The sequence below is a fragment of the Macrobrachium nipponense genome, chromosome 12, assembly GCF_015104395.2.
Source record: "Macrobrachium nipponense isolate FS-2020 chromosome 12, ASM1510439v2, whole genome shotgun sequence".
Classification (NCBI taxonomy): Eukaryota; Metazoa; Arthropoda; class Malacostraca; order Decapoda; family Palaemonidae; genus Macrobrachium; species Macrobrachium nipponense.
This window is the reverse complement of record NC_087205.1, coordinates 82147292-82166816: the sequence shown is the minus strand read 5'-3', so window position 1 is coordinate 82166816 and position 19525 is coordinate 82147292. Positions and strand designations below refer to the sequence as shown.

At 43.0% G+C, this 19525-nt stretch overlaps 1 protein-coding gene across 8 annotated transcripts in view; it reads right to left on the bottom strand.

Moving 5' to 3' along the window:
- LOC135224616 (serine/threonine-protein kinase D3-like) overlaps nucleotides 1-19525 on the bottom strand; it is a 459833-nt gene that overhangs the window by 112532 nt on the left and 327776 nt on the right. For all 8 annotated transcript variants that reach the window (XM_064263796.1, XM_064263793.1, XM_064263797.1 and 5 more), the window contains 4 exons: nucleotides 16300-16441; nucleotides 2145-2265; nucleotides 560-695; nucleotides 159-301 (listed from right to left, as the gene is read on the bottom strand). In XM_064263796.1, the coding sequence (XP_064119866.1) occupies nucleotides 159-301; nucleotides 560-695; nucleotides 2145-2265; nucleotides 16300-16441 (542 nt within the window). The remainder of the gene's footprint in view (nucleotides 1-158; nucleotides 302-559; nucleotides 696-2144; nucleotides 2266-16299; nucleotides 16442-19525) is intronic.

The following is a 19525-nucleotide window of genomic DNA, read 5'->3' as shown; positions in this document are numbered from 1 at the left end:
GGCACACCAAAGGAAATACAAATAGTTTTTTCATGAAGACAGATAAGACAGATATGATGAATCCACTTAACCATTTTTACATCATCATATGATGTTAGGAAAACCATTTTTACATCACCAATATGATGTTAGGAAAGATCAACTAGCATTTTACTTACTTTTGCCAAATGAAGTCCAACACCAGTCTCAGGCGGATTAATCATTGGAGAACCTTCTTTCTTTGCAATAGGTTCTTCGCCTATGAAATAGTCAACATTGGCCGTACGCAGTTCAAAACAATGGATGACCCCTCTTGATAAATCTGTAAAAGGGACAGATAAAATTGTTAAAAATAATCGAGCTGAAGTTTCAAAATTACTATTACCTTTACTAGTTTTGACAAACTGAAACAATAGTTGTGCACCTTGGTCAGCAGAACTGACTCTAGTAAGTAAATGATACATAATTATTTAGCTACTTCAAGAGATGACAACAGATTACATATAGTATCCAATCCAATACAACTGTACTGCTTCATAAAGCAACTATGAGATAAAGATAATCACTCATTTTTTCTTACCTGCAGGCTGAGGTTGTTTAGCAGTTTCAATATTCAATATCTCCGAGAGCTGAATTTCTTTGTGATATCTTGTACTAGTCTCATTTTGATATAACGTGATGGTTTTTGTGTCTAATCGCCAATAATGTCTTTTACGCTGTGAGAAAAGAATAGTGTACACAATGAATCTTGAAGACTTAAATAAAAGTGATTTATCTATTACCCAAACCTAAGAAACTCCAGTGAAGCTCATTTAGATAACCTAAGTAGAGTAGATACCATTACATATAAAACACAAAAAGGAATCTTCACTTGCATGTAAATACAGTGCCATACTTTAATTCTGAAATTGAAAGGATAATAGCACAGAAATTTGCTAATAAGAAAAAGAACTGCAGAAATCTTTACACAAATAGAAAAAGAGATAATAAATCAACCACCATAGCTTGTAAACGCAATAAGTATTTCCTAAAATAAAATAATGAGAATATTCCCACATACTCCAGATTAACTAGAAAGAATAAATCAGTCATAACAGTCATAACCCCCTTTTATAATAACCCTATATGTGGTCTGAATGAATACTAAAGTCTTCAATCACAATTCAACTAGCAAATCATCTACTGGCTTGGTGGCAGCACTGAGTATGTGTCAAAGACCTTGGGTTCAAAGCACACAAAACCTTCACTTCTGTGCATCTGGCTTGAAAAGACTTTTTTTTTATATACCCTGTGCATATGCATATCTTCCTCTTACATTAATATTTTTTTCTTAAACTGGTCTCCTTAAATTTAGCAGAGTCTAGGGGTGTGCTTATATATTTAGCGGTGACTGTGAGATTTAACTAGAACTTGAAATTTTCTACTTGTTTTAAATCTAGGCCTCTTCTATCTTGTATACTTAACCTATCCCATCCATGCTTGCTGGACATCATAACCTCAGTTTTACCCACATATACCTTAATATTTCTCAATTCAAGAGATTCCTGCCACTCTCTTACCCTTCTTTGCAATTCTTTAGTCTGCAGTAATCACCAGATAGTAATCTGCAATGCCTACAGATTTTCATTCCTAATCGCTAACACAATACATCAGTAACCAGTACAGAAATGGGGTAATGGCTGATCATTGATATAAATCAGCTCTTACTTCAAATATTTCCGTTTGCCAAAGGCTGTTACTACTGCTGTCCTTTCATTTTGTCTATTTCATTCCTAAGCACCTTGCTCATGTCGCACTTCAATATGTTGATATCTACTATAATACTGTATATATCAAGAATGCTAACAATGGAGGAAGTACAAGGTCAATATATAACTAACTGTGTGCATTTATAGAGAAGCTTTTAAGTGGTATCATAATGAAAATGTTATGAACAAATATTGTTAAATATATTTACCCATACATAAATGTGAATTTTTCTCCATTGGTTACATTATTAATAACTACTCATTCTGTTCCACAGGCCAATTTCTTATCAACAGCATTCAATTCTATATAAATATTACATTTTATTTAACAATAAATCTGTTACATTTTATTCACATGGAGGATTATTATATAGAAAGAAGGACTCTACTTACAAAATAAAAGACTAATGCACTTACCATACTATCTTTGTTGGTAAAATGAACCATCCATCCTTCTTTGAGCACCTTGGAAGGTCTCTTTGTGTGTTTAACCGACTGTACAATTCTCATCAATGGAATGTTGTTACTTGCTGAAGGGCTGGAAATAAAAAGGGTTATCATAAAATCTCTGGTTTCCACTAAGGGGTGCACCGACCACTGAATTTCAAGGAATGGTTGCATAGTATGAGTAACAATTACAGGTTTTGAGTAGCGGATGGATTGCCTCCTGGTGAGCATCAACATTACGTGCCATTGATTTGGAAAAATCGGCCAGAGAAGAGGTTCCATTATTTCAATAAACCATAAATTTACTAATGGCAACTTTCAGACTGGCTTAGCTTGCAGATCCTAGGCGACTCATGAGTCGGTTATGTACTTGACTTCTAGGGGCCACGTAGTGTCTCTTTCTCTCATTATGCATTTTTATATATTTGCTCATAAATATACCCAGGGGTTGCTGTTGGGTTTAGTTCTTATCTTTTATGATAGTATGTCAGTTATAATTGTAATTTTGGCAAAGAAAAGTGCAAAGAAATATTAGAAAAACATGTATAATCCAAAAACATAACTGCATCTTTAATCAGTAAATTTACTTTAATATTTTACAACAAATATACTCAGAATCTGTTACCAATTTAGTTCTTATCTGGTATGATATTGTGTGAGCTGTAATTATAATTCTGCAAAATAAAATATAATTAATCATTAGAAAAATCACGTATAACTTGGTAAAACTGAGGCTGCTCAGTACCATGGTTAAATCCCAACCTACAGCTTTTAGTTCTTTCGGGGAACAGGACTGCTCAAAACTCTTCATTAACATAGCCATTTCCCATGAAGAGGAAATGCCCACGCCTTTTATTTGCAGAACCAAAGCTAGTGCAACCATGTATCCCTTTAAGGCAGATACAGAAAGATATTTTTCTGTTCTGAGATATATCCAAAAATCCGCTAACTGCTGAATAATGGTTCAAGGTTGAACAGTTTTCAACTGTTTTATATCTAAATAAACATATCCTGAAGCAAAAATGCTAAAAAAATGTTTACACTGGTTTATTGACAATTTTGTTCATTACTTGTATGACAGTGAACCACAAATTGTGGAAAAAAGAAAAAAAATAAAGAAGTTTGTACAAATAATTCAGGATAGGTCCAAGTGAGTCATGGACAGTTTTTGACAGTTTCATGCACAGGAAGTTGCGCGCCACCACCTGCAACTTCTCCAATCTCTGATCAATGACCATGCCCAGGTAGAGAATCCTTTGACTGGGTACGAGGTTCGACTTTTCCTGGTTGACTACGATGCCCAGTTCCAGACAGAACTGAAGTAGACAATCCCTGTCCTGCAACAACTTTTCCCTGGAAACTGCCAAGACCAACTAATTAACGAGGTACTACATGCAAACGGATCATCTGAGACACTTGAGGGGCTGTTGTCAGCCCAAAGCATAAGACTTTGAACTCAAAGACCTTGTCCCCAAGAGAGAAGCGAAGGAACTTCCCGGACGTCAGATCAACAGGGATTTGGAAGTATGCATCCCTTAAGTCTATCGACAGCATGAAGTCGCCTTCCCTCACGGCTGCCAACACCAAAAGCGGGGTCTCCATCTTGAGCTGCGTCTCCCTGATGAAGTGATTCAAGGTGGATAAGTTGATCACAGGTCACCATCCTCCTGACGCCTCGAACACCAAGATGATGTGACTGTAAAACCACGGAGACAGACACACCACTTCCTCTATCGCATCCTTGTCCAGCATCTAGTGCACCTCCTCCAGAAGAGCTAAGAACTTCAGAGAATCTGGAGGATGTGCCTTCCTGAGCTGCAATTTGTCTGACAGAGGAGGAGAGAAATCGAATGGCAGTAGGTACCCCACCCAAAGGACATCTACTACCCACTTCTCTGCCCCATAACTCTGCCACTTGGCCCAATCGCCCACTAGGCACCCCCTTCCGTGGCGCCTAACCTACTGACAGCCCCCTTTACCTCTGCCCTATGGGCCCCTTCTTGACCTAAAGGAACGAGAGCGAAAGGACTTTGATCCTCTGACCAAGGCTGAGTCGAATGGGAAGGCTCTGCCGAACTCGAATTCCTTGATGGCCTACCAGGCGACAATCTTCTTGACTACTGCTGGACAAGGGGAGGAGGAGGAGCCGGACATCTCCGAGGACGAGACTCCGACTTAAACACGGCCTGGTGCACCAGTCTGTCTTTGGTGTCAGCCCAACGCTGGCCTATTGCATTCTAATCAGCAGAAGGTTAGCCCATAAACTAATACTGAAGTGAGCCATATACGAAAACGCCTTGCCTCCAGACTGCAACAGAATGGCAAGAGAGGATGCAGTCACCAACCCTTCTGGGGACCTGTCAGAAGCTATCTTGGCAATGACCACAGACCAGAAGTCCAGCCAAGAAACCGTCTGCAACATGGAGGCTGCCATAGATTCCAATGCTGAGGCATCCTGCGGAGACAAGGACGGAGCCACCGATCTCACCTGCTCCAAAGTCAAAACTGGATTCAGGCAAATGACGTCTGGGTTAAGATAACGCCACATAAAAAAAGTAGAGTTCGTAGCACAGTATTTCCTAGCCCGTGAGCGGCGGGAGTAGTAGCTTGGCAGAGCCCCTAGAGCGAAGCGAACCGTCCCAGTCCGAAACCGAGGCATTAACCTTATGCAAGACCGACTGGACGTGCCCCGATAAGGGAAGCTGGAGAGATGATTTGGGATCCTGTGTAGCTCCCACCAAGGCTTCCAAGCAAGAAGGAAGGGAGACGACCGAGCCTGAGACCTACTTTCCAAATTGTTGAACCCACAAATAAGATCAAAAACTTCCAAAAAGGAAGACAAAAACTCTTGCGTGTCTCCCTCCTCCTGCTCCGGCAACGAAGACCGACGACGAGAAGGATGTGTAGGCTCCTCTAAGGCACCTTCTTTATTAAAATTAACGGTAGGATCAGCAGCCAAACAGCCAGAAACACCAACTAACCTGTCTAGGCTGGGTTCACGAGTCAGCTCCCGAGACGAACCCACAATAACACTAGGAACATCACTATGTTCTCCTCCAACAGATGATTCATTAACCCTCTTACGCCGATTGGACGTATTAAACGTCGAGTCAAAATGTCTCCGGTATGCTGATTGGACATATTAGACGTTGACTCAAAAAAAGTTTTTTTTTTAAATTCGCGGAAAAATACTTATAGGCCTACCAGCCGAAAACTTTTGAATCACGCGCCTTGGGGGATGCTGGGAGTTCACGGATCAAGGCGTTGTTTTGTTTACAATCGTTACGCAGGCGCGCAAGCGCGAATTTCTTTCTTATCGCACTAAAAAGTATCAGTGACACATCTCAAAAATTATTTAGTCACTTTGACATAATTTTTGCACTCTTTTAAATTATCCGTTACATGAAGTATTATATATGAAAATGTGTGCAATTTCATGTAGAATACAACAAAAAATACTCATGATTGTAGCTTTTATCAGTTTTGAAATATTTTCATATAAATAACGATAAGTGCCAAAATTTCAACCTTCGGTCAACTTTGACTACCGAAATGGTCGAAAAACGAAATTGTAAGCTAAAACTCTTATATTCTAATAATATTCAATCATTTGCCTTCATTTTGCAACAAATTGGACGTCTCTAGCACAATATTTTGATTTATGGTGAATTTACGAAAAAACTTTTTCCTTACGTCCGCGCGGTAACTCTTCGAATAAATTTTTTTCGTGCGATTGTCCTAATGTTTGCACCATTTTAAATTTGCCGTTACATAAAGTTTTATATATGGAAATGTACGCAATTTCATGCACAATACAGTGGACCCACCGTATTCGCGTTCTCCAGATTCGCGGACTCACACATTTGCGGATTTCTCTCGGGAACGTTTCCCTGCATTATTCGCGGAAAATTCGGGCATTCGCGGTATTTTTCTATAGTAAATATCCACAAATTCCTATTTTTTTTATGAATTTCATCATAAAATGCACTTTTTGTGATAAAACTATTAAAAAAACCATGTATGAAAATTTTTAGTGGGTTTTTCTTGAGTTTTAACTAACAAAATAGGCTGTTTTTAGCATTTTTATAGGGGTTCCAAACATTCGCGGGTTCTAACTATTCACGGGGGGGTCTGGTACGCATCCCCCGCGAATACGGGTGACCACTGTACAACTAAAAACAACCCATGGTTGTAGCTTTTATCAGTTTTGAAATATTTTCATATAAATAACGATAAGTGCCAAAATTTCAACCTTCGGTCAACTTTGACTCTACCGAAATGGTCGAAAAACGCAATTGTAAGTTAAAACTCTTATATTCTAGTAATATTCAATCATTTACCTTCATTTTGCAACAAATTGGAAGTGTCTAACACAATATTTCGATTTATGGTGAATTTATGAAAAAAAAAAAAAAATTTCCTTACGTCCGTGCGGTAACTCTTCCGAAAAAAATCAAGACATTTTTCTTGCGATTGTCGAAAAATATATATATATATAAAAATTTTGACATTCGGTCAACTTTAACTCGTCAGAAATGGTCGAAAACTGCAATTCTAAGCTAAAACTCTTACAGTATCGTATTATTCAATCATTTGTCTTCATTTTGAAACAAACTGGAAGTCTCTAGAACAATATTTAGATTTATGCTGAATTTGTGAAAAAAACATATTTTTACGTCCGCGCGTTACGAATTCATGCATCATTTTGTGATAATATTTTTTCTGTGTTGCTTTGATCGTTTTACAATGTGTTATATATAAAAATGATTGCAATTTAGTGTAAAATACAACAATAAAAAAGTAACTCGTTAGCTTTAACCGTTTTTCGCACAGCTTGATTTGAATACAATTATGTATGAATTTTTTTTTTTGTTGCTACCATATATCGCATTATTTATATATGATAATGATATTCTTTTTTTCATTTCTGATGGTTGCATACTAAACTTCAGGCAACGACAAAAAAAGGAGCCAAAAATGAACTCTTAATCTTGAAAACTAAGCGCGCTGTGATTGTTAAAAAAAATTATTTTTTCCGCTTCCTCGCTCACTCCAAACCCACCTCGGCATACGGGAGACGTTTTGGTTTTTAGGGCTTCGGCGTAAGAGGGTTAACATGTCCGTGAATGGTCATGGGCGTGGCAGACTTACGAACGTGAGTTGGAGAGGAATCCTGAACACTCGAGATCGAAGGAGAATCCTCGAGAATCCAACTCTTAGAAGCATCAGTGAGAGGGGCTGGCAAACACTTCTGCTGCAGCAACTTTGCACTCACCACCTTCGACCTATTGACAGGTGCCTTGAGATCCTTACGGCGATGAATAGGCCTTGGAGAAGAAGGAGCACTTGCATCATGTACATGGACAGGGGAGGTTGCAACATGCTCACGATGTGCATGGACGGGAGAGGTTGCAACATACTCGAGATGTGCATGGACAGCGGAAGTTGCAACACGCCCGCGATTCAAGGCAGAGGACGAAGCAACCGCTGCAGATTACACAAAGAAAGATAAGCTAACACTCTCCGAAACACCAACAATCTCCAGAACACGTCCGCATAGTTCCTCCCTCGTAGACGAAAAAAGAGTAAAGTCCTTACCCTTTCAATGCTTGATACCCCGAGATGGTGCAGAAGGGGAAGAGGGAGAAGATAGTACTGGTTCCTTAAGCGATCTCTTAGCAGGAGGCGGGGACGAAGCAACGCATTTCCTTCCAATCCTCCCAACCGACAAGGCAGCCAACTTCACATCCAAAACAGAGTCCAACCTCTTAAGCACTGCCTGCCATATAACCTCAGACTGATCTGCAAGAGAAGGCTCCAATGACACGGAAGGGAAAAGTAGCGAACTGGGTGGCAGAGATGATGTCACGACTGAAGAGAGGCAGCACTCAGATGATGACTAGGAGTGACGTCATCCATGGGAGTGGTGTCAGAAGTGTTGATGACGTGAAGGGGAATCAGACGCCACAGGCGGAGGAATACACAACAACGGATCCTGTGATGTCATCAACGGGGCTGACGCCACAGCTTCTTTCCAACTCGAAGAAGCGGCAATAGTCACTGGCAGAACAATACAAGATGGCTGACCTCGGCTACCCACGAAGACAAGGCCGGAAGGAGGGGGGATGGCCTGGCCAGCCTGAGGGGTAGGAGGGGGTAGCGAGCCTCCAAAGTGTGCAAGCAACCCCTCCCAGGACAGGGTACCCCCTAGCCCGAGCGTCTTCCAATCGCCGCCATCTTGAACGCCTCCGACTCTGGAAGAAATGAGAATGATGAAAAAGCCTCCCCCTTCCCGGGAATCAAATTAATTCCCGAAGAAGAAGGGGTGACATTACAAACATCAGCCTGGTGGCCTCCCGATACTTCCAGGGACGAATCAATGGAAGAAAAGAAGAAGACACAGGAACAGCGCTACTATGGGGGTTGAATACTGCAGGAGATGAAGTATCGGGAAAAGGGGAAAAACCTTCCCATGAAGGAAGAGTCAAAACCCTCCGATGTTCTCTCTTGCTAAAAAACAACTTCTACTCCTCTTTAGGCCATGCCCGGCATTCCGTGCAAGGATTCGTTACAGTACAAAAATTAGAACGGCACCTACTGCAAGTGATGTGGGGGTCAGTCACTGCCGAAGCCAAAAAACAAGAACACAGAAAAATGATATTGTTAAGATACAATAAAAGTTTGTTCATACTTACCTGGCAGATATATATATAGCTGTATTCTCTGAAGTCCGACAGAATTTCTAAAAACTTACGACACACGTAGTGGGAGTAGGGTGGTTAGTACCCATTCCCGCCGCTGGGAGGCGGGTATCAGGAACCATTCCCATTTTCTATCAGATTTCTATCTCCACTGTCTCCTGAGGGGAGGAGGGTGGGTACTTAAAATATATATATCTGCCAGGTAAGTATGAACAAACTTTATTGTATCTTAACAATATCATTTTGTTCATGAAACTTACCTGTCAGATATATATATAGCTGAATCCCACCTTTGGCGGTGGGAGAGACAGAAAAGGATTTTAGGAAACATATAAATGTAGATGATTGACATCTTGGTTCCTTACCTGTTAGCATAGCTGACTTCGTGATTACTGTCACCCAAGCCTGCATCTGCTTCACTAGAGTTACCAACAAGGTAGTGACCTGTGTAGTTGGTGCGCTCTAGATGATCTGTCAACGGGGACGGGACCACAATGTGACTAGACCATGACCATACTTCTGAGGGCAACGAGGCAAAACCACCACCTAAGTTAGCCTAACAAAATACTCCTATATACCAAAGGCTAAAAGAAGGGACGACCGCATTTGGCGGCCGACCCTACAACCATAAACATTACAATTATTAAAAACTCACCTACCCTTTTCTATGGGAAAGGATGAGCGCTACCTCCTGCCCCCAAAATAGTGTCTGCGGCGACGTATGGTCCAAGAGAGTAACAGTTTTCATATATCGTTCTCACCTCCCGTAGGTAGTGCGAGGCGAACACTGAGTTACTCCTCCAAAAAGTGGCACTTGAAATGTCTTTGAGGGCCATATTTTTCTGAAAGGCTATCGAGGTCGAAATAGCCCTTACTTCGTGCATGTTAACTTTTAACAGCCTAAAGTCACTGTCTTTGCAAGAACAGTGCGCCTCCTTTATGGTGTTTCTTAAAAAGAATGCCAGTGCATTCTTGGACATGGGCATATTTGGTCTCTTGACCGAATACCATAAGTTCTCCGCAGAACCTCTACAATCCTTTGTTCTACGAAGATATTCTCTAAGAGCCCTAACAGGACACAGGACTCTTTCTGGCTCTTGACCAATGATCTCTGCCATACCCTTGATCTCGAACGTTTTAGGCCAAGGATTGGAAGGGTTTTCGTTCTTAGCCAGAAAAGACATACCCAAAGAGCAGACCGCATTATGCCCTTTGAAGCCGACGTGTTTACTAATAGCCTGTATCTCGCTAACTCTCTTCGCCGTCGCCAGAGCAGTTAGGAATACAGTTTTCTTCGTCAAATCTCGCAAAGATGTAGAGTAAAGAGGTTCAAACAGCGACTTGACATTAAAAAACTTGAGGACCACATCCAGGTTCCACGAAGGTAACTTTGGTAGCGGCACCTTGGTGGTCTCGAAAGATCTCAATAGATCATGGAGATCCTTGTTATTAGCGAGGTCAAGACCTCTATGGCGAAAAACCACAGATAAGACACTTCTGTAGCCTTTAATGGTTGACACTGCAAGCTTCAGATCTCGTCTAAGTATAAAGTAGGAAGTCGGCGATCTGGCTCACAGAGGTCGTGGTAGAGGAAACTCCTTTCTTTCTACACCAGCTTCTAAAAGCTGCCCACTTCGATTGGTAAACCGCGATTGATGAAGGTCTCCTCGCGGTGGCGATAGCTTTAGCCACAGGTTTCGAAAAACCTCTCACTCTGGCCAACTTCTGGATAGTCTGAACGCAGTCAGACTCAGAGTGGAGAGGTTTTTGTGGTACCTCTCGAAGTGGGGCTGTTTGAGTAGAACTCTCCTTAACGGAAGAGATCTCGGAAAATCCACCAGGTAGGACATCACCTCTGTGAACCAGTTCGCTGCGGGCCAAAAGGGGGCGATTAACGTCAACCTCGTCCCCTCCGAAGCTGCGAACTTTCTCATCACTTCCCCCAGAATCTTGAAGGGGGGAAATGCGTAGAGATCTAGGCCCGTCCAATCCCATAAAAGGGCGTCTACTGCTACTGCCCCCGGATCGAGAACCGGGGAGCAGTAAAGAGGAAGTCTCGCCGTTCTTGATCTTGCAAAAATGTCCACCAAAGGACATCCCCAAAGACCCCACAGCTCCTGGCATACGTCCTGATTGAGGGTCCACTCTGTCAGCAGCAACTGTCCTTGTCGACTGAGGAGATCCGCACGGACGTTCTCGACTCCGGCAATGAACCTTGTCAAGATCGTGATCTCTCTCGCCTTCGCCCAAAGCAGAATCTCTTTCGCTAGAGCGAACAGGGAGCGAGAGTGTGTTCCTCCTTGTTTCTTCAAGTATGCCAGGGCTGTGGTGTTGTCCGAGTTGACTTGGACTACTCGACGGGAGACTTTGTCCTGAAAGAACTGGAGCAATAACTGAACAGCTGCCAGCTCTTTGAAGTTGATATGCCAGGCTACCTGTTCCCCTCTCCAGGTGCCTGACACTTCCTCCCCCCCTAGTGTTGCTCCCCACCCCGTGGATGACGCGTCGGAGAACAACACTAGGTCGGGGTTCCGAAGCTTGAGGGATATGCCCTCTGACAGCTTCCACGGATCGAGCCACCATCTTAGATGGCTCTTCACCTCTTCTGAGATGGTTAACATCATGTCGAAGTTGTCCTTGTCTGTCCAGCTGTCCGACAGGAAGAACTGAAGAGGTCGGAGGTGTAGCCTCCCCAGGGAAACAAACTTCTCCAGCGAGGAAATGGTCCCCAGCAGACTCATCCATTCACTCACCGAGCATGAATCCTTCCCTAGAAAGGCTGACACTTTTTCTATGCCTTGTTGCTGACGTTCCTGGGACGGAAAAGCCCGAAAAGCCACTGAATCCATCTGAATCCCCAGATACACGATGGACTGTGTTGGGGTCAGATGTGACTTTTCGAAGTTCACCAGAAGTCCCAGGGACGCAGCTAAAGACAGAGTCGTTTGCAGGTCCTTTCAGGCACCGGGTCTGAGAAGAAGCTCGTATGAGCCAGTCGTCCAGATAGAGCGAGATCCTGATGTTGGAAAGATGGAGCCACCTCGCCACATTCTTCATTAAGATGGTGCAGACAAATGGGGCCGTACTCAGTCCGAAACAAAGAGCCCTGAACTGAAAGACCTTCCCTTTCAGGACGAACCGAAGGTACTTCATAGATTGGGGATGTATCGGGACGTGAAAGTAGGCGTCCTGAAGGTCGAGTAATACCATCCAATCTTCAGGTCTTAAGGCCCCCAGAACTGACTGAGGTGTCTCCATCTTGAACCTCTGCTTCTCTATAAAGAGGTTTAGACGACTTACGTCCAAGACTGGCCGCCACCCTCCCGATTGTTTCGGTACAAGAAACAATCTGTTGTAAAATCCTGGCGTTGCCAGGTCTAAGACCTGTTCCACTGCTCGCTTCTCGAGCATCTGCTCGAGCAGGTCGAAGAGTGTCTTCCGCTTTTCTCGAGGATACGACGGGGACAAGTCCCTGGGAGTGGAAGTCAGCAGGGGCGGCTTTACGAAAGGGATCTTGTACCCCTTCTCTATGACGTTGAGAGACCAGGTGTCCGCCTCTCTTTCTCTCCAGGCCTCTCCAAACAACTGCAGCCTGGCTCCTACCGGTGACTGAAGAAAGGATCTCTCACTTCTTGCCCCTAGACTTAGCCGGGGCTCTACCTCTAGGAAGACTTCTTCCTCGGGGTGACGATCTAGCGGAAGTCCCTCCACGAAAGGGCTTCTGCTTTCTATTCGATTGGACTCCTGAAGACGTGGAAGGGCCAGCAGGACGTCTCGACGACTGGGCCAAAAGGTCTTGAGTGGCTTTCTCCTGAAGACTTACTGCCAGATCCTTCACCATAGCCTGGGGGAAGAGATGACTCGAAAAAGGCGCATACAAAAGTTCTGTCCTCTGTGAGGGAGAGACAGACTTAGCCGCAAAGTTGCAATAGAGCGATCTTTTCTTTAACACGCCTGCTGAAACATGAGAGGCTAACTCCTCTGAGCCATCCCTGACGGCCTTGTCCATGCATGACAATACACTGGACAGCTCCCCCAAGCTGATCGAATCTGGCTTACGAGACTGGTTGTCTAAAACTCCGAGACACCAGTCTAAGAAGTTAAAGACTTCCAAGGACCTAAAAAGTCCTTTCAACAGATGGTCAAGTTCCGAAGTCGTCCACGACACTTTAGCTGAGGCTAAAAGAGATCTCCTTGAGGCATCCACAACGCTGGCGAAATCTCCTTGCGCTGACGTAGGAACCTTCAATCCTAACTCTTCGCCGGTTTCATACCACATCCCTGCCTTACCGCTAAGTCTAGACGGAGGCAGGGCGAAAGTGGTCCTTCCCTTTGCTTTCCTAGACTCCATCCAGGTGTTAACCTTACGGAAAGCTCTCTTGGTAGACAACGACGTCTTCATTTTCACAAACCCTGGCGTCTTGCTTGCTTTCGACGACGAAAACTGCGATGGAGGAGAAGGAGGGGCAGAAGGAAGGAAGGTATCCCCAAACGAATCACGAAGCAGCCGAGCCAATACTTGGTAGTCTGAAGAAGCCGACGTCGAAGGTTGTTCTTCGTCAGCATCCTCAGAAGAACAGCTTAGTTCCCCTTCTTCCTTACCCGAGTGAAACCCCGAAGGAAGAGGCAAAAGTCCTTTCGCTCCAAGTCTCATGTCAGAACGATGTCGAGAAGAAGAGGGTAGCGGACCCTTAACAGAATCCTTAACAGTCACAGGGTCAGAAATCACAACTTGAGGAGAACGTGAAGATGTAGGAAGACGTGAAGCGTCAGCAAAAGCCTCGGGAACAGCGTCAGAGTGATAGCGAACTTCCACATTCGCGTCCAAAGTGCTCTTACGACTATGTTTACTAGCGTCCATCGGAGCGTCCAACCTAGCGTCCCTCCGAGCGTCCAACGAAGCGTCCAAATCAGCGCCCAACCGAGCGTCCAGCGAAGCGACAAAAGAAGCATCGAGCGGAGCGTCTCTCCTAACGTCCCGTGAAGCGTCCCTACGAACGTCCCGCGAAGAAACAGGGCCTGCCACCTGACGAGCGTCCCGTTGAGCGTCGACACGAGCATGTCGAAGAGGAGCAGAACATACTGAAGTTCGTCCGACAGAAAAAACATCGTCGCCAGCAGAAACGTCGAGGTCGGAATGCCGAGCGTCTTCTCGTCGAGAAGAGAGGGGAGCGTGATGAGACCTCTCTCTTTCATGATGTCTACCACCACCTCTAGACGAACACTGGGGAGAAGAACGAAGTCTAGAGGGCGAAATACCAGGAGACGGGGACGAAAGAGGAGCAGGCGGAGAAGACTGTCTTGTTCTCTTGATCGGAAGTCTGTCGTCTTTCTTGCGACGAGGAACCGTCTCCTTCTGCTTAAGTAAAGCGTCCAGTTGCCGTTGCATAGCAAGGATTATCTCAGTCTGAGAAGTCTCCTTACGAGGAGACAAGCTGTGCCTGTGAGAAGGCGAGGGGAGAGGGGACGCCTTCTTCCTTCTCCCAGGAACAGCCTTGGCTCTAGAATGAATGAATGATTGGAAGTTTTCTGGCATCCTGACATCGAAGGTCCCTTGGCTCTAGAGCGACTGGGGCGCTCGAAGGCGTCATCATCAGATGACGTCCTAGACTTCTTCTGGGGCGGAAAGGCTACGCTTTCCGGAGAAGAATGCCAATCAGACATAGCGTGACGTGAAGCGTCTTGATCTTCAAGAGTCCTCTTCAAAGGTCGCGAATCCGGACGAGATTCCAACCCCTTGCGCTGGGAGGACGCGTCGGAAGACGAGAAACAATCTTTCAGGATGCGTGCTCGAGCACGCTCCTTAGCAGCCTGGGATGCGTCCACAGGAACTGCTGAAGGGACGTCAGATCGGTGGGGGATCCCCGTAACCCTCCTTCGGCCTTCGACATGCCCTCTCCCTGAGTTCTGGGAGTCCGGCAGAGGTCCCAGCCTAGAGGCGCTATAGGGCCGATCTGACGCCCCCTCCACTTCACTAGGGGCACTATCACTGCACTGAGCACTTTGCCTGTTTTCAAGGGCAAGAACTTTAGATTCAAGCGTTTTCAATGAATCCAAAATAAGCGAAAGGGCATTACCCTCCGCAGAGCACCACTTGAGGGCCCGAAGGCAACACTACGGGGTTAGGAGACACAAAATCTAAAGGAGGGTTAGAAGGGGTTACATTAATACCCTGTCTGCTACCCGATTTACTCCTGGAGGAAGACCTCCTGATCCTGTCACGCTCTAATTTATTAACGTAGGATTCATACGTCTTCCATTGCACATCACTCAAACTTTCGCACTCATTGCAGCAAAAATCAAACCTACAAACTTGTCCCCCACAACCTTTACACAGTGTGTGAGGATCAACCAAGGCCTTTGGTAGCCTCACCTTGCATTCATCTTTCATACACACCCTGGCGCTAGCCGAACTAGATCAAGACATATTTAAGGAAAAAAACAAGCCAAAATCAAAACAATCCAAAGTCACGTATGCCAAGCTATCGATCCAATAACAAAAAACCAAAAAGTCAAGAGGATACTCAAGCCAATGAAAAGTTTTCCAAAATCCTGAGGCGGAGGTGCTGTAAACAGTTGTTTACAACACCGGCGACAGAAGAAATCTGATAGAAAATGGGAATGGTTCTTGATACCCGCCTCCCAGCGGCGGGAATGGGTACTAACCACCCTACTCCCACTACGTGTGTCGTAAGTTTTTAGAAATTCTGTCGGACTTCAGAGAATACAGCTATATATATATCTGACAGGTAAGTTTCATGAACAAACCTGGAATTCCGGGGCACACACGCTGAAGAGGCTGAGAAGGAGCAGAAGAAGCCATAATATCAGTCAAACACACACACACTGAACATAAGCGAAACGGGCAATGAACCGGGGAAAAGGCCAAGAGAGCCCTATATCAGTCCAAACACACACACCACACGCACGGAACCTAGCGAAAACGGGCAATGAACCAGGGAAAAGGCCAAGAGAGGTTAACTCGACTCTCAACCAGGCGGTCAAAGTAAAGACTGATGCGTGATCGTAGGTGGATGGTCTTCGACCATACTTCAACTGATCTACGCATGCGTTGCCATATATCACAAGATTCCTTGCTTTCATCTGTTTTTTTAACTGGACCCAGCTAGGCGTTAGAAATGATCCTATTGTTAAGACCGAAGGTTTGTTCGCGTATGAACAAAGTTTGAGCATTGTCAACAGTTTCAGTAGTGAACTAAAGTTTAGTTTTTATTTTCAAGAGTTATAGCTTTTAATGTTTAGGCAAATTAGGAAAACCAAAGTGATACCCAAGCTATAAGGTACATACTGTGCACCTTTGTACTGTGTTGCATACGAATGAAAAAAAAAATAATTTGTGAACAAAGTATTTTTAACATTAATATATTTATGCTATTTTTATTTTAAAATTATTTTAACCTTACCTGCTTGGTCTTGGTCTTACAGGATCATCATCTGTGCTGTCTCCATCAAGATCAGGTAACTGATTTTCTTCATTATCATTTTCATCATCCCAGTATCCATCTCCTTCAACACCAACATCACCGTCATCACTACCAACGCCATCTGGTAAGGGGAATTTAAAGTAACATTACTAACTGGCCATTTAATTTTAACAGCTAATTATCATAATAAAGGAGTCTAACATGACCACCATATTGCAGGAAAGCGCATTAAAAAATGTATCTGCATAAACATACAAGTTAAAATGAACTAATAGACATATCCCAGTCACAAGATTTGATAATTATGTGCTTTACATACATCCATAACTTGTTCTAACATCAATACAAGACAACTAAGTCTGTGGGTGCAAATGCCACAGAAAAACCAAATATGACATTGTAATAATAAAATAAAGTTTTGAATATAGAGTGGAACCTCTGTTTTCATACATAATCTGTTTCAGAACCTCCCACGAGAAACGAAACAATACATAAATTTTCATAATATAAAATTTATTACAGTGGTATCTCATTTGTTGAATGTTTATTATGTCAAACTTTCTGTTTTTTGAACAAAATTTTTGAGAAAATTTTGTATTGTTTGTCGAAGAAATACTCGTACTTCGAACTGACTGATTATCTAGTTTATACTTCTATTCAACAGCCTTCTGGGTCTTACAAGTTAAACTGTATTAACTTTTTTTCATTTACAATACATAGTTTAATGATAACGATATTCGACAAAATAAATAAAAGTATAAAGCATTTAATATAAAATATAGCTTTCAATATAACATTTAGCATAAAAGATGCATCAAATCATACGTAACCGCGGTGACATCATGCCCTTGAGACTGAACGGGGGAGCGTTGATATGTTGAGGAGAGAAGGAGACAGAGTTAAAATATTACTGTATGTACGTAAAAGCAATAACAATTCACATAAAAAGGGAATTTCCCAATGAATTTAACGTAATGATAATACATGAAAACAAATAATTGTAATACAGAAAAAAAGGAAAAAAAGTCTTAACTGAACCAGTGTTCGGTGCGCCGAATGAGACTGTCTAATTGAACAATATTAGCAAAATAGTAAATGAAAGAACAAAGCGTTTCACAATAAAATTTAGCAGAAATGATTAACAAAATCTGTTTGTTTGTTTGTTTGTACGGTGTTTTTAGGTTGCATGGAACCAGTGGTTATTCAGCAATGGGACCAACGGCTTTACGTGACTTCCGAACCACGTCGAGAGTGAACTTCTATCACCAGAAAGACACATCTCTCACTCCTCAATGGAATGGCCGAGAATTGAACTCGCGACCACCGAGGTGGGATGCCAACACCATACCAACCACGCCAATGAGGCGCCGAACAGCCTTCTGGAACGGATTAAGTTCGAAGTATGTGGTACTACTGTATTTGGATACTTGCCAACTGTTAAAGTTAGCTATATCTCCGGGCCAATTATGCGAGTTGGCATTCAAACAAAAAATCGAATGGCTGCCCGGGTGACTGTCTAGTTTACCTGTTCTCCAATAAGTATGTTTCGAATGTTTTAGCTTTTGTCAGAATTCTCATCGACACCTCACTAAGTTGTGGGGAGGCTGGGTGGGTCTACTTTAACAGCAGGTAAGTATCCAAACAATAAATTTTATAATGAAAATTTATATTGTTTGTGGTGAATCTTACCTACTATTAAAGTTAGCTGATTCCCACATTAAGAAGAGGACATTGGGTAGTGCAGCAAGACAAAAATCCTCTCAGCCATTTGAGCTAAAGGTTTCTTGCATGAAACCCAAAATATTCTCACCTGATGTGGAATCCTTGCTGGATTTTACTACCACCAGAAGTTGTATTCCATTCAGGGAGCGAGGCTATCATACATGTGCAGCAAAGAGCAGCCTTGCGGAGAAAACTGCTTCGGTTCCGCCAGTATGAAACACAAGCGGTATGAGGGACCCCTGTGCCTGGGTCCAAAAGCCCTATAAAATGACAGTCACTGAAAATAAATACCTTTACGATATAAAGGTACGCTCCTTCACAAAAATTTGTACCTTCACGCTCCCCAAAATATAACAACCTGGGATTTAAACAAAAGAGCCTAAAGAATTGCTCTTATTTTGGTTCAGAAAAAGACTGCCCACTACTCGTAGTGGATTAAGGGCATTACTATATTCAAACACAATTCTGTATACTTAAGGTAGTGAGCTGGTAAAAACAGAATTGTACTTCTACTGCACCACATCAATCCTATTCTGAAGCGACAAATTGACATAACACTAAATGAAGTTACAACTGCTGCTCACATTATGAATGCTTATCTTCAATAAAGGTAGAAGATATGGAGCTAGTTTTCATGCACTAGCCTATTCAATACGTCACAGAAGACCTTGTGTTCCTTGACAAAGACGTTATAAGTTTCTAAAAACACAAAAGGTTAACTTTACCTCTTCCAGGGTTAAACTTCATAAATACATTCTAGGTTTTCTAAAATCACAAAACAAAAAGTCAACTTTGCCTTAAAACTTAACCATTGGCAAAGACAGCTAGGTTTTCTAAAACCACAAAACTAAAGGTTAATTTTTGCCTCTTCCGGGCTTAACCTTTGACAACAACATCTACGTTTCCTAAAACCACAAAACAGAAGGTTAACTTTGGCTCTTCCAAGATTAACCTTTGACAAAGATGTTCAAGGTTTCTAAAAGGACGATAAAAGATATTCTAGGTTTATGCATCTGATTAAATCTTAATTGCTCCAACAGGACAGAGAAGTTTCCTCTTCTTCCCCACTAAGGGGTTACATTGGAATTCTTACAGGCCACTGTAAAACGTAGCTTAACATCACCCTCAGCTCTAAGGCAGAAAGCTAAAATAGTATTCCCTTTACAAGAGCTTAAAGAAGGGTGCTGGCAATAAATTATTTATTAACTGCTGATAGTGCTAAATAAGTGTTTTCACAGTAAATTCAGAAAGTTTAGACCTGCATCTAAACTCCAGAGAGAGACTGATATACAGATGAAGGGGCTTCAATCTCAACACCTCACAGTGCTGATCCTTTGGAAGTAGACAGAAAAGTCTTAGTATCTCTAAACAGAAAACATTGATGTCTACAACGTTCCAGGTGCTGAAAATTCCTATAGAATGGCAACCCTCACCAATACACAGACCACTGCGCTTCTGACCCCAGGCCACGGCTGTTTTAAAA